The sequence below is a fragment of the Podarcis raffonei genome, chromosome 11 (assembly GCF_027172205.1).
Source record: "Podarcis raffonei isolate rPodRaf1 chromosome 11, rPodRaf1.pri, whole genome shotgun sequence".
NCBI classification, from domain to species: domain Eukaryota; kingdom Metazoa; phylum Chordata; class Lepidosauria; order Squamata; family Lacertidae; genus Podarcis; species Podarcis raffonei.
Genome location: NC_070612.1, coordinates 65,220,717 through 65,236,200, shown reverse-complemented (window position 1 = coordinate 65,236,200; position 15,484 = coordinate 65,220,717). Strand labels below are relative to the sequence as shown.

Below are 15,484 nucleotides of genomic sequence, written 5' to 3'. Positions count from 1 at the left end.
GTTGTAGTTATCTTCGTAACACCTAATGAGAGGGCATTCCACAGCATGTTTTACATTTTCTATATGCACTGTAAGCTGCCCAGAGTGGCTGAGGAAACCAAGCTAAATGGGCAGGGTATAAATAATAAATAAATTATTATTACAGTGGTACTTCAGGTTACAAACACTTTGGATTACAGACTCCGCTAACCCAGAAGTAGCACCTAGGGTTAAGAATTTTACCTCAGGATGAGAACAGAAATCACACGGTGGTGGCAGCAGGAGGCCCCATTAGCTAAAGTGGCACCTCAGGTTAAGAGTGGTTTCAGGTTAAGAACGGACCTCCGGAATGAATTAAGTTCGTAACCCAAGGTACCACTGTATTACAATTATTATTACTACTGCTGCCAAAAAGGAACTGCCATAATGCCCTCAGAGCTGGATCTCAATGTCTGGGTTGGAGAATGGGGGTGGAGACTCTCCTTCAGGTCTCCTGGGCCAAGGCCATTTGAGGCTTTCAAGGTCAGCACCAACACTTTGAATTGTGCTCAGAAACATACCAGGAGTCAGTATAGAGCCTTTAGGACCAGTTCTGTATGGTTCTGACAGCTGCTCCCAGTCACTAGTCTAGCTGCCGCACTCTGAATTAGTTGTTGTTTCTGAGGCACCTTCAAAGGTCGCCCCACGTAGAGCGCATGGCAGTAGTCCAAGTGGGCAGCATCTTAGCTCTTAGAAATCATCTGATTGACTGCCCTGTGGTTCACGAGGCGCCATAGATGGTGGTCCTGTTGTAGGAGCACATCAAGAGACTATCATGGCAGCATTCGGTTATGCTGCACATAGTAAGGATGAGAGCACTATCTGTGAGGGAGGGGATGCGGGGTTACATGTCTTATCTCCTTCAGTCTTGCCACATTGAGAAGGGTGGTCTGAAGGAGAATCGTAAGATGGCTTAGCAGAATGTTTTACCATCATCCCTGCAGTCGGAAACCCTGATTGTGTGTGATAAGTGTGTTCGGTCAAATGCACTTGCGATTCCCTTTCAGACCTTCACATATCACATTAAGCTATAGTTTGTTTTAAACTTTGGTTTAATTTGGAGAGAAACAAACCCTGAACCTGGGTTGGGATGACATGAAATAAGCTGGACTCTGATGTGTGTTGTCCACAGCGTGGCTGCAGCAGGATTAGGGGGAGCACCAAGGGAACTTTTGAACAGCATGCCCTCTAGCTCACATTAAACCATAGCTAGTTTAAAACTATGATTTAATGTGCTATGCAGTCCAGGCTGATGCAGAAGGTCAGGAGTGGAGGGGGCAGGGTGCCAGCACACACAGCCCTATTGTCCCTCTGGGTGAAGTTAATAGAGTAAGTGCATGAAGAGGGCTAGAGCTTCAAACAATGCATGAGTTTCATTTAGAGTAAGGGGCTTACACTAAAGTTTTGTGCAGGCACCTGCAAAGCAGCTGGCTTTAGGCATCAGGTCTTCTAAATGCTTGAAAATGTAATTTACAATATTTGGTGTATGCATATAATCCAGACCTTCTCTCCTATACATGCTGTCTTATGTGCATGGAGCTGTCTCCAAAAGCATTTGGAAACCAGCACTGGTACGGAACGCGGTGGCCAGGTTTTGAGGGGGGCTTAAGATTAATTTTTGGGTACAATTCAATGTGGTAGTTATTAATTGCATTTTAAAGCCCTATATGGTTAGGGCTTAGACATCTTAAAGATCACCTCCTACATGAGCTTTCTAGTCATTGAGTGAGACCTTGCATTATTGACCTGCCTTCACTGCAGACAGGATGGGGGTGACTTTGGCAGGAGCTTTTCAGGGACAGTCACTGGATATGTCAGATCTGGCCATCTCATTTCTTACTCAATCAGTCAACAAGTTTATTGTTCTAGCCAAAAGCCATGAAAATTTCATGTCAATAATATTAATAAAATATTTTTATTTTATTACATTGCATATATTGTTTATTTATTAAACTTCTGTCCCTCCCTTCTTCCCAGAGTGGCAATGGTGACCTATCTATTTTGATAGCAGTTTATTCAAGGTCTCTGGTCTCTTAGGGTTTTCCATCATGATCAATTTAATCCAAGTGATCTACATTCAGGCATGTGCTCCCCTGCTACTGAGATTTGGTCCTTTGTCAGGCAACAAGTACCACAGGCACAAATATATAAAGATCTGGGTGTGAGCTATTTCTCTCAAGTGTGGTTTCCTTTTTGTGCATACAGATAAAAAACACGGAAAAGGCTTCTCCAACTAAAATTTTGTTCTTCAAACATGTTTATTTTTTTATTCAGATTCTGGCTAATTAATGTCCATTTTTAAAAGCACTGCAGTGTGATAACTGCAAAACATTACTGCTGTTTGATACTGACTTTGAAAAGGGTCTGTTCTTAATTTTGTGAGGACTGTCTTCTGTTGTGATGTTCTATTGATTATTGCTTTTCATTGTCCAGCAGGCCCCAGGCATGGAAGAGCTGATATGGGAACAGTATACAGTGACCTTACAAAAGGTGAGAGGTTATTTCTGGTCCATTTTTTCTAATAGTCCCTTTCCCCCTTTTTGCATGTGCCATTTTGTTAGTAAATCTGACATAACCCGTTAACCTTATTGATCAATTTTCCTTGTGAAACATTTTTAAAATTGTTAATTAGAACTGTTAAACTATGCTAAATAGTTTTGTTCCACCCTTACATTTTTATTTTTGCTCCAGCAGTGTATTTAAATACACAGCAATACATTTCTGCATAACTATTAAAATATTTAAAATTCCAGAGCTCACATCAACATCACATTCAGAAGGGCTGAACGATGTCTGGTTTTCAACATCCCGATATATCACCAGCTAGTCCCGATATATCACCAGCTAGAGATTGTAGGGCAGCGGCTGAAGAAGGAACAAAAAGGGTTTTCTTGTGTGAGTTTCTTGTGGCTGATTAGCTGCTTTCTCTGTGCAAAGGTCAGAGGGGGCAGGGCTTCTGTTGAGGTAGGTGATTAGCTGTGGGAGGAGCTTGTCAGAGCTTGTAGGGCAGCGGCTGAAGAAGGAACAAAAAGGGTTTTCTTGTGTGAGTTTCTTGTGGCTGATTAGCTGCTTTCTCTGTGCAAAGGTCAGAGGGGGCAGGGCTTCTGTTGAGGTAGGGGATTAGCTGTGGGAGGAGCTTGTCAGAGCTTGTAGGGCAGCGGCTGAAGAAGGAACAAAAAGGGTTTTCTTGTGTGAGTTTCTTGTGGCTGATTAGCTGCTTTCTCTGTGCAAAGGTCAGAGGGGGCAGGGCTTCTGTTGAGGTAGGTGATTAGCTGTGGGAGGAGCTTGTCAGAGATTGTAGGGCAGCGGCTGAAGAAGGAACAAAAAGGGTTTTCTTGTGTGAGTTTCTTGTGGCTGATTAGCTGCTTTCTCTGTGCAAAGGTCAGAGGGGGCAGGGCTTCTGTTGAGGTAGGTGATTAGCTGTGGGAGGAGCTTGTCAGAGATTGTAGGGCAGCGGCTGAAGAAGGAACAAAAAGGGTTTTCTTGTGTGAGTTTCTTGTGGCTGATTAGCTGCTTTCTCTGTGCAAAGGTCAGAGGGGGCAGGGCTTCTGTTGAGGTAGGTGATTAGCTGTGGGAGGAGCTTGTCAGAGATTGTAGGGCAGCGGCTGAAGAAGGAACAAAAAGGGTTTTCTTGTGTGAGTTTCTTGTGGCTGATTAGCTGCTTTCTCTGTGCAAAGGTCAGAGGGGGCAGGGCTTCTGTTGAGGTAGGTGATTAGCTGTGGGAGGAGCTTGTCAGAGATTGTAGGGCAGCAGCGCGCGCCTAGCGGCGCGTGCAGTTTGATCCATCTTTTAGATTTAGGGGAGCTAGTCTCAAACGTTTGTGGGGGGAGATATAGGTTTATTTGGGGGGATTTATTTGTCCTGTCTTCACGCTTTTTATGATGGAGGACCGCTGTAGTCACCCCCAACGACACCTTCTCAAGATGGAGGATGAGGGAACAGCTGCAGTCGCCTGTGGTTCCTGCGCAATGTTTGCCATCTTGCCAAAGGTTGCAGGCAGCTTTACCTGCAGCAATTGCATGTTGATTGCCCTCTTAAAAGACAAAGTCCAGCAACTGGAGGAACGTGTAGCTACGCTCCAAAGAATTAGAGTGCTGGTGCTCTTCTTGGAAGCAACAGAGCACACTGTCTCCACCAAGGAGGAGACAGGGGACTCCCCTGAGAAGGAGGCTAGTTCACCAACACAGGAGCCAGATATATGGAGAAACGTGACTCAAAGAAGTAGGAGGCCCAGGGTTCGCTCTGATTGTTTAGAAATATGCAATCGCTTTGAGGTCCTTTCCCCTAGCATGGAAGACGAAGAGCAGACTCCATTTGAGGATCTCTCCCTCATTACAGTCGATCAGGAATATGAAGACGAGCAGCAAAGGCAGTCCTCAGGGAATGTGCAGGCGACCTTGGAACGGACAGCTCACGGAAGAACCCCGACCAGACCTAAGAAGAGGCGTGTAGTGGTGATAGGGGATTCCCTACTGAGGGGAACAGAAGCAGTGATCTGTGGGCCTGACAAGATGTCTCGGGAAGTGTGCTGTCTCCCCGGGGCTAAGATCCAAGATGTAACTGAACGACTGCAAGGAATCATAAAACCCACTGACAAATACCCCTTCCTCTTGGTTCATGTGGGAACCAATGACACTGCAAGCAATAGCCTCCAGAAGATCAAAAGAGATTACGAGGCTCTGGGCAGGAAATTGAAGCAATTAAATGCACAAATTGTCATCTCATCTGTCCTCCCAGTTGAACGACGTGGCCCAGGGAGAGAGGGAAAAATAGTGGAAGTGAACAGCTGGCTTCGCAAATGGTGTAAACAGGAACGGTTTGGATTCTTAGATCACGGACTGCAGTTTCTTGAAGATGGACTTCTGGCAAGCGATGGGCTGCACCTCACAACGGTTGGGAGGAATGTTTTTGCCAAAAATCTCAGAAACCTCATCAGGAGGGCTTTAAACTGACTAATGTGGGGGAGGGAGACAGTGCTCCTGAAGGTAGGAGTCTATCAATTGATGAAGATGATCATCCAAATGTCATAGACCGAATGGAGCAAACAGCACGCAGACCTAGTGGTGGGAGGAAAAAATCCTTAAATAAGAGACACGGGGGAATGATTAATGGACTTCAATGTCTGTACACTAATGCGCAAAGTATGGGAAATAAACAAGATGAGCTTGACCTCTTGGTACAGCAAACTAAATATGACATAATAGGAATCACTGAAACCTGGTGGGATAAGTCCCACGATTGGAATGTAATAATGGAGGGATACAATCTATTTCAGAGAAACAGACCAGACAAGAAAGGAGGAGGAGTGGCGTTATATGTCAGGGATGTGTATACCTGTGAAGAGATCCAAGATTTAGAACCTCAAAGCCAAAGTGAGAGCATTTGGGTCAAAATTAAGGGAGAGAAGAATAACAGTGACCTCATTGTGGGAGTTTACTATAGATCCCCAAGCCAAACGGAGGACATAGATGATGCCTTCCTGGAACAGATGGCCAAGCATGCAAAAGGAAGGGAGATAGTAGTAATGGGGGACTTCAATTACCCGGATATTTGTTGGATGTCAAACTCAGCCAAGAGCATAAGGTCAAACAGATTCCTCACTGGCCTTGCAGACAACTTCATTGTCCAGAAAGTGGGAGAAGCAACAAGAGGAACAGCCATTTTAGATCTGGTCCTAACCAATGTTGATGACCTGGTTAGTGGGGTAGAAGTGGAAGGATCATTAGGCGCGAGTGATCATGCTCTTCTGAAGTTTACTATACAGCGGAAAGGAGCAGCCAAGCATACTAGGACTCAATTTCTCGACTTTAAGAAAGCCGACTTCATAAAACTTAGGGAAGTGCTTGGTGAGATCCCATGGACAGTAATACTAAAAGAAAGGGAGTTCATGATGGCTGGGAGTTTGTTAAGAGGGAGATAGTAAAAGCACAACTTCAGGCAATACCAATGAGACGGAAACATGGAAGGTGCCTAAAGAAGCCAGGGTGGCTATCTAAAGAACTTTTAACTGAGTTAAGATTAAAAAAGGATGTGTACAAAAAATGGAAAAGGGGGGAAACCACCAAAGAGGAATTCAAACAAATAGCCAACACGTGTAGACACAAAGTCAGAAAAGCTAAAGCACAGAATGAACTCAGACTTGCTAGAGAGGTTAAAAGCAACAAAAAAGGCTTTTATGGGTATGTTCGTAGCAAAAGGAAGAACAAAGAAACAGTGGGGTCACTCAGAGGAGAAGATGGTGAAATGCAAACAGAGGACACAGAAAGGGCTGAACTCCTCAATGCCTTCTTTGCCTCAGTCTTCTCCGATAAAGAAAACAATGCCCGACCTGAAGAATTTGGAGCAAATGATTCAGCAGAGGAAACACAGCCCAGAATAACTAAGGAGATAGTACAAGAATACTTGGCTAGTCTAGATGTATTCAAGTCTCCAGGGCCAGATGAACTGCATCCAAGAGTATTAAAAGAACTGGCAGATGTGATTTCAGAACCACTGGCAGTCATCTTTGAGAATTCCTGGAGAACAGGCGAAGTCCCGGCAGACTGGAGGAGGGCAAATGTTGTCCCTATTTTCAAAAAGGGGAAAAGAGAGGACCCAAATAATTACCGCCCAGTCAGTCTGACATCAATACCAGGGAAGATTCTGGAGCAGATCATTAAGCAAACAGTCTGTGAGCACCTAGAAAGGAATGCTGTGATCACCAATAGTCAGCATGGATTTCTGAAAAATAAGTCATGTCAGACTAACCTGATCTCGTTTTTTGACAGAATTACAAGCCTGGTAGATGAAGGGAACGCAGTGGATGTAGCCAGCTTGATTTCAGCAAGGCATTTGACAAGGTGCCCCATGATATTCTTGTAAAGAAGCTGGTAAAATGCGGTCTTGACTATGCTACCACTCAGTGGATTTGTAACTGGCTGACTGACCGAACCCAAAGGGTGCTCATCAATGGTTCCTCTTCATCCTGGAGAAGAGTGACTAGTGGGGTGCCACAGGGTTCTGTCTTGGGCCCGGTCTTATTCAACATCTTTATCAACGACTTGGATGATGGACTCAAGGGCATCCTGATCAAATTTGCAGATGACACCAAACTGGGAGGGGTGGCTAACACCCCAGAGGACAGGATCACACTTCAAAACGACCTTGACAGATTAGAGAACTGGGCCAAAACAAACAAGATGAATTTTAACAGGGAGAAATGTAAAGTATTGCACTTGGGCAAAAAAAATGAGAGGCACAAATACAAGATGGGTGACACCTGGCTTGAGAGCACTACATGTGAAAAGGATCTAGGAGTCTTGGTTGACCACAAACTTGACATGAGCCAACAGTGTGACGCGGCAGCTAAAAAAGCCAATGCAATTCTGGGCTGCATCAATAGGAGTATAGCATCTAGATCAAGGGAAGTAATAGTGCCACTGTATTCTGCTCTGGTCAGACCTCACCTGGAGTACTGTGTCCAGTTCTGGGCACCACAGTTCAAGAAGGACATTGACAAACTGGAACGTGTCCAGAGGAGGGCAACCAAAATGGTCAAAGGCCTGGAAACGATGCCTTATGAGGAACGGCTAAGGGAGCTGGGCATGTTTAGCCTGGAGAAGAGGAGGTTAAGGGGTGATATGATAGCCATGTTCAAATATATAAAAGGATGTCACATAGAGGAGGGAGAAAGGTTGTTTTCTGCTGCTCCAGAGAAGCGGACACGGAGCAATGGATCCAAACTACAAGAAAGAAGATTCCACCTAAACATTAGGAAGAACTTCCTGACAGTAAGAGCTGTTTGACAGTGGAATTTGCTGCCAAGGAGTGTGGTGGAGTCTCCTTCTTTGGAGGTCTTTAAGCAGAGGCTTGACAACCATATGTCAGGAGTGCTCTGATGGTGTTTCCTGCTTGGCAGGGGGTTGGACTCGATGGCCCTTGTGGTCTCTTCCAACTCTATGATTCTATGATTCTAGTCACCATGATATACTAATACATAACAATGTCTAAAATAAGGACATAACCATGTAATGTTACCAGGGTAATGTCCTGGCATCTTCTACTACTTCGGGGTCTAAAACTGATACATTTTTACTTACCTTTAACATATTGTTACAGCTGTATATAGTACAGAGGAACAGGGGTGGCAGGAATCATGAGAGAAGCAATGACTGGCTTCACGGTTTTTCCCACATCACAATTTCTTACATAGCACATGTGCACATCATGATTCGCGATGTATCACCATGTCGAAAATTATGAACCTTTTACCAGGATGTGGACGTCCAATCAATTTTGGTTAATGTATTGATACATTGCCCATCCCTAGGTCCCAGATGTTGTTGTTGTTGTTGTTGTTAAATGTCAACCATATTTTTTATTTTAAATTTACCTCCATTAATTCCCATAATTACTCCATATTGAATAATAATAAATCATTACATCCTTGACAAGTCTCTCTACTCTACATTGGGCCAATGTTCCATGATTTTTCTTTTCATTATACAGTGGTACCTCAGGTTAAGTACTTAATTCGTTCCAGAGGTCCGTACTTAACCTGAAACTGTTCTTAACCTGAAGCACCACTTTAGCTAATGGGACCTCCTGCTGCCGCCACGCCGCCGGAGCACAATTTCTGTTCTCATTCTGAAGCAAAGTTCTTAACCCGAAACACTATTTCTGGGTTAGCGGAGTCTATAAGCTGAAGCGTATGTAACCCGAGGTACCACTGTATAGCCACTGGTTCATGTCCAGTTCCACTTCTTCAGTTTCATTTCCTGTTGCGTTTACGATCTCCTCTAGGACCTTCCATTTTCTTTTTCTTTTTTCCAGAGACAGCACCATAATTTTAATAGCATCCTTCTGTGAATTTGCTCCAGATTGTATGCAGAATACTTTCTCTCTGCTAGAGCTAAAGAAAGGCCAGGACTGAAGTTTTCCCCAAGTTTTTTTTTGCTTTCAACTCCATCAGCACCATATCAAAATAATTCTCCGTATCACCATTTGTGATTTTATCTTCTCCTTCTCCAAATTCTTGAATGGAAGTCATTTCCATTTCAGCAGCAGCAACTGCTTCTTTCAATTTAATTATTTCTTGATCTAGTCCTGCCAACATTTTATCCATTTGTTCTGAAGCCTCTGAATATTCCCCATTTCCATTTTCCACTTCAGATCCCTCTGGCTCATTTTCTTGCTCAAACATTGATCCAATCATTTTTTATTGTTCAGCCATCAACTGTTGAACAATACCAACCATCACTGGGAGATCCAACAATACCTTTGCCATGCTGGATGCTTTTGATGTCCTGCATATTAGTCGCCCCTCAATCCACTTTCCCCTTTAAAACTGCAGCTGCAACTGTGTCTCAAAGCACCTTCCTTATGACGGCTGCTTAACTTTCAGTTTTTCCAGTTCTTTAGTGACAGGAAGCAGAAAAAGGATTAAAGATTTTTCACATATTGATTCCTATCATCCATTTTAATCCTTGTCCACCATAAATCAGGCCTTTCACTAAGCTTTAGACACTCTAACAATTAGTTTCCTTTCTGTTTTCTCAACAACAGGAGGTGGTACTTACAGATTTTCGCATTGTAGATTTTCCCCAGTAGATGGGGGGGGGTGTCTCGTTACAGTTTCCTTGACCCAGAGATGTTTTGAAAAGGAAATGTGTGATTCTTTACCTTACTTACTGTTTGTTTAAAAAGGTGATTACATGGTGTTTGGGCATGATGGCATTACTCCTCAGCTTCCCAGTTTGTTCTGACTCCCATCCAAGCTGTGAGGCTCAGGCAGCAGAAAAGCAGCTTGGATCCAAGCATTTTGAGGTTAACTCCCAGGTCACCCTTGTCTCCAGAGTGATTTAATGGCCAGACTATCTGTCTGACTATTACCAATCACTACATAATTATCTTCTGTCAGTGGCAACTAACAGAAAGACAGCCCAATCACCATTCCTCTCTCCCAGAGGTCCCTGAGCAATTTTCAAGAGGTCAGGTCGGCGGTGGTGGGAGTTTGGGAATCACTGGTCTAACTATGCCTCTTTTTTGGTATTCTAACAATTTCAAATTCTATTGTGGCTCTATTTTTTGTTTTGTTTTTAAAAAAGAGCGTTTTTCCTCCCTCTTTTCCCTTTAGGACTCAAAGCGAGGGTTTGGGATTGCAGTTTCTGGTGGCAGAGACAACCCTCATTTTGAAAATGGCGAAACATCCATAGTTGTGTCAGATGTCCTTGCAGGTGGCCCAGCAGATGGATTACTTCAGTAAGTAAACATGCTTGTAGCAGTAGCACCTGTCTCTCTTTGCTCTGATAATTTGTTCGCAAAACGCAAATGTACCGTCTTTTTCACTCCATAAGACGCACCTGACCATAAGACGCATGTAGTTTTTAGAGGGGGAATGCAAGGGGAAAAAATTCTTTAAAGGGAGCTCCCTCTAGCTGTTTTGGCTTCTGGCTTAGCCACGCAGCCTGCATTCGCTCCATAAGACGCACACACAATTCCCCTTACTTTTTAGGAGGGGGAAAGTGCGTCCTATAGAGCAAAAAATATGGTAATTGGGAAGGCATAGATTTCACAAAATTTGTGTAATTATTTGATCCTGCCATTTTTATCTATGAGGCTGTATCCGTCTTCTCCCCTTATGTGCTCAGGAACTAAGAATGGCAGCATAGGAAAAGGCCTGGGGGGCCTGTTCATGGCTTCCGTGTCCCCATTTCTCGACTGAGCTAAGTAGAGGGGGCTGGATGGGGGCAGAGGAGGCAAACGCAGGCAACCAGTTCCCCATAATGGATTGAGGTGGGGGAGCATGTGGAGATCTCTGCCCCTGCAGTAGGGCTGGACTGACCCCAGTCCCCACTCAACCAGAAAGCTCCCTGGGTGACCTGGGGCCAGTTGCTCATGCTCAGCCTAACCTACCTCACAGGGTTGTTGTGGGGAATAAATGAGGAGGGGGAGAATAACGTAAGTCACTTTGAGTTCATGGAGAAAAAGGAGGGATATGAAGGCAATAAATAAACAAACCCCACCCTTTTTATCAATGTTAGTATTTTCTAATTGACAACATGCTTCTGTTTTGCAGAGAGAACGATAGAGTGGTTATGGTTAATAATACACCCATGGAAAATGTGGCCCATTCTTTTGCTGTGCAGCAGTTAAGGAAAAGTGGGAAAGTGGCTACCATTGTAAGTTAACAAGTATTTGCAGAAATATTTGCATTCTATCATTAAGGAGAAGTTAATGCCACTCTGCACTTAAAATAAGTATTAATACGTCTGAAGTACGAAGACCTGATCTTTGGTAGACAAAAACTGTAATATTTTAAATGGAAAGGGTGGGAAGGGAGGAGATTTCTCAGGCCTGCTGTAGAGATGCTGATGTCTTGTAAAAAGCATTTACCTGCGAAGCTGATTATCATGTTTAAAGGTGCTCAGTGAGTGCACAGGCTTTTCTCTGCACCAGTGACCTGTTGTTTATGTGGGCATTCTGCTGGCATCTTAACTGTGGAACAGCTGCATGGAATGCCAGCTTGGCTGAAGTGCTCTGCTACATTGCGTCTAAGTTGGGTTTTATAAACATAGTGATAATTTTTTTGCAGCTGAATGTAAAATGATTGTGGCTTTTACAAGGAAATACAAAATTGTTCTCATTTTTGCAAACAGATAGTTAAAAGACCTCGCCAAGTGCAGGTCCCAGCTGTGAGAAGAAGCCCCTCTCTGGACTATGACTACCGGGCCTTTGAAGTTATGGATAGTCGTGCAGAGTTTGATGGCAGAAGCACTCGAAGTGGCTACAGTGAAAGGAGTTGGTATAGTGGGAATGGGGGCCGGAGCCAGAGCTGGGGAGACCACCTGGACCGGGGCTACAGGACTGGCCGCGACCGGGGGCGCCAGCACAGCAGAGAGCGCAGCTACAGTCGCGATCAAAATCGCGGCCGGAGCATGGACAGAGAGAGGAGCTTCGACCACGAATACCAAAGACCCCGAAGCAGAGGCAGGAGCATGGATAGAGAGGATGAATATGACCGGCGCTATGGTGGCGATCGGAGTGTGCCCCGAGACTACGACTGGAGAACCCGTCTTGAAGCCCCTCGTGAGAGGGAAGCCAAGAGCGGGAGCATAGACCGGCTTAATTCCCGCAGCCCTTCCCCTGAATTGCAGCCTCAGTATGACTATGGAGCACATCAGGACCCCAGTGGGCCAGTTAATGTTCTCCTCACAAAAAGCAGATCAAATGAAGGCAAGTGCCCAGCATCTTTTGGTGGGAGGTTGAAAGGAATGCCTCCTCCTTGCTTTTACCTCCTCTCCCCTTGGCCGTTTAACCCATTGATTGCAAACCTCTGTTTGCTGGGCACCTCACAGTTTTTATTTTTTCCTTATTGTTTTCTGAAATTTACTCAAGCACAAAGAAACGAGACAAAAATTTTAGGATACCTTACAAATATATTGTGGACAAAGTGCCATGTAAACGTCCTAGAGGAACGTATGGTACACACTCCACGGTGTCAAAGCTACTGAGAAGGACCCAAATGTGCCTTAAATTTAAATGTATACCTTGGTTTACAGAATATAGGGCAAGCAATTTGATCCACTTCTTTTTCTCAACTTTAGGAGCCCACAAGCTAGCATGGAACTCGGTCAGATCAGGAACCCATGAAGCTGAACTTGCCTGCCAGCCCCGCATGGTACCTTGCCCTGGCACTTGATACTTCCTTATTTTTGCATCCCAGGCAGTCAGCCAGATTAGTAGCTATATGTAAAATCTTGGTGACCCTCCCTACCTGACCAGTAGAGTCTATTTGCCCTGATGTGCCACAGCTGCATTGCTCAGGTCCCCCTTTGTCTTCCAATCCACTGAGAAAGACAAAATACCATTGATGGCTCCCTCCACTTGCATATATTGGAAACCAGTGGCATGTAGCATGCTTCATGTGTCAAGCTGCAAAACTGTCTCTTATTGTTCCACTTGCAGAATATGGCCTTCGACTTGGAAGTCAGATTTTCATCAAAGAAATGACCAGCACGGGGCTGGCAACCAAGGATGGCAATTTGCACGAAGGGGACATCATTCTCAAAGTACGTTTTTGTATTAAGGGCCCTTAATTTCTTATGTTTTTGGGGAGATGGACACTTTGCAAGTTTTCCTGTCCATTTGCAATTAGTGAATGGAGAGTCAGCTCTGAACTGATCTATCAGAACCGTTTGTGCTGAAAGTGTAAGTAAATATGTTTGTCTCACACATCCAGATCAATGGTACAGTGACAGAGAATATGTCTTTATTTGATGCCAGAAAATTGATTGAGAAATCAAGAGGAAAACTCCAGTTGGTTGTCCTAAGGGACAGAAAACAAACCCTAATCAACATTCCTTCCATGCATGACAGCGAGTCAGAAATAGAAGGTGAGAGCTTAGAAGCGGAGCTAAAGTCACTTTCCTATTTAAGTATTTATTTGCAGTATGTGACAATAAATAAAAATATACCCTCACAGAAATGTACTCAATTAGACACAAAACAAAAGTTGCTAAGTGTAAAAGCTTGTGTGTTTTTTGTGGTATAGATTTTGAGACTTGGAAATCTGTACCAGTAACTGGTCTGAAGTGTGACCAAATTTCTTGAGTCAAGGCAAGGCATGTGGGTGAGTTCCTTTGCCCCAAGCCAAGGCCAATATGAGCTAAGAATATGCCACAGAATGTGTTTTTCATACCAGGTTTCTTCACTTCCATTGCATTCATTGGTCATGCTGTTTGTTGTATCCATAGGCTGGCTGGGAAAGAGACTACCTCTGAGCATGTGCAGGCTGCCCACATATGTCACTTCTTACATGGCATTTTTCCTGGGAAGGAAAAACTGTATTCAGTGCCAGATATGAAGTGATCATGAGGTCATGGATCTGGTGGCTAGAAGGCCACTTTGCATGTAACTTTCCCAGCTTCCTAATGATGGTTTATGTAACTGGGCATGAGCGTTGATCCTGCATGTTCCTTTCATGCTCCCATCTACCTCTTGTGGGCTGCCTTAAGTTCACAGGTCCTGCTTTAACTAAGCCAAAGCTCTCTCTTCTATGTGAAGGGGGAGGAGCACTCCAGTATAATGTCAATAAAACCAACAAGGATGTTCAAATGTTTATTGTGCAGCTAAATTTATGCTCTTCTCTCTCAACAGATATTTCTGAAATAGAGTCAAACAGGTCTTGCTCCCCTCAGGAAGATAGGAGGCTGCAGCATTCAGATTTAGATTCTCATTCTTCCAACGAAAAGCTAAAGGAAAAACAGAGGTAGGAAGGACGTGGTGTCACTTACATCTGTTACGGTTACTAGATCCTCAACTTTTCTATTAACTTTGTGGATTTTGTTTTAAGTGCAAAAGAAGATCCAGCCAGCAGACTATCCAAAATGGGAGCAACGCCTACGCCTTTTAGATCAACCGGTGATCTCACTGCTGCTTTAATCCCAGAGACAAATAGTGAACCCAAGTACCAAGATGATCCTCCAGGTCAGTTTCACTCTCTCTCGACTTTGAAATGCTTTAATTTCAATAGGAGGAGCAGCCTTGCTTCATTCATAGAAATATAAAACCTGATCAGTTGTTAACGCAGATGATTTTTAGGAAGTACATTTCATTTCTGCTGCTCCAGGCTTTCCCTTCTAATAATCTACTCTGGTGCATTAAGAATCCTTCCCCTAAGCTACTTTTATAGACGGGAGAGAGGACTGCTTGTCTTTTTCAGCACACCAACTGCATACCAAATTATCTTTCAGTTTGTCTGTTAGCAATTGTTGTTTTAAAACAGAAAATAAGCTGAGACATTGGAGGCAGCCCAATAAAACTATGCGTTTCACACGTTTTTTGTTTTTTACTGGTAAACTTCGTGTAAACGTAAAAGAGGGGCACTACAGCAAACTGAGCTTGTGAAATAAATGCAAATGTAAAAAGAAAAATATTTTCCTTCCTCTGTTATAATAGAATTAATATTGGCAGAATGTATTAAACATAGAGAAATTTAAAGTCTTGTACCAGAAAAGGCTGGTTGGCCTTTGAGATCTGATTTGTGATATTCAGGTAAACCAACTTAAGAGAATCCTAGTTGAGGGGATTACATAGTTGGAAAATAATTTTTTAGCCATATTTAGTATCACCTTGGAATTTATAGTTCAGCTGTCTCTTGGTATTGAATACTTTTGGTGCTGACTGCCTATAGATTACAATCTTAAACAGACTAATAGGAAGAAAGTGAAAGTTATTTCTAAATAAAAAGATTTAGATACCCTAAACGTTCTTCTTTTTACTCATTTCTGTCTTTTGTGTTATTTAGAAACAAAATGGAAGCTAGTTCTATGATTCTGTGTGCATCATGTTTTTTAATACATACAGTTGTTCAGCCCAAGCCAGCCCCAAGAACGTTCCTTCAGCCAAGTCCTGAAGACCTAGCAATATATGGGTATGTGTTTTATATTTCACCTATTACTTTATACCTTAAATATGTATTGTAGCA

The 15,484-nt window shown here is 43.5% G+C and overlaps 1 protein-coding gene across 6 annotated transcripts in view; it reads left to right on the top strand.

Moving 5' to 3' along the window:
- TJP2 (tight junction protein 2) overlaps window positions 1-15,484 on the top strand; it is a 119,097-nt gene that overhangs the window by 86,370 nt on the left and 17,243 nt on the right. For 5 of the 6 annotated variants that reach the window (XM_053408816.1, XM_053408819.1, XM_053408818.1 and 2 more), the window contains 9 exons: window positions 2,455-2,508; window positions 10,133-10,257; window positions 11,075-11,177; window positions 11,655-12,231; window positions 12,964-13,067; window positions 13,238-13,391; window positions 14,155-14,266; window positions 14,351-14,484; window positions 15,358-15,430. In XM_053408816.1, coding sequence (XP_053264791.1) covers window positions 2,455-2,508; window positions 10,133-10,257; window positions 11,075-11,177; window positions 11,655-12,231; window positions 12,964-13,067; window positions 13,238-13,391; window positions 14,155-14,266; window positions 14,351-14,484; window positions 15,358-15,430 — 1,436 coding nt within the window. The remainder of the gene's footprint in view (window positions 1-2,454; window positions 2,509-10,132; window positions 10,258-11,074; window positions 11,178-11,654; window positions 12,232-12,963; window positions 13,068-13,237; window positions 13,392-14,154; window positions 14,267-14,350; window positions 14,485-15,357; window positions 15,431-15,484) is intronic. The other variant, XM_053408817.1, reaches the window with a different exon arrangement.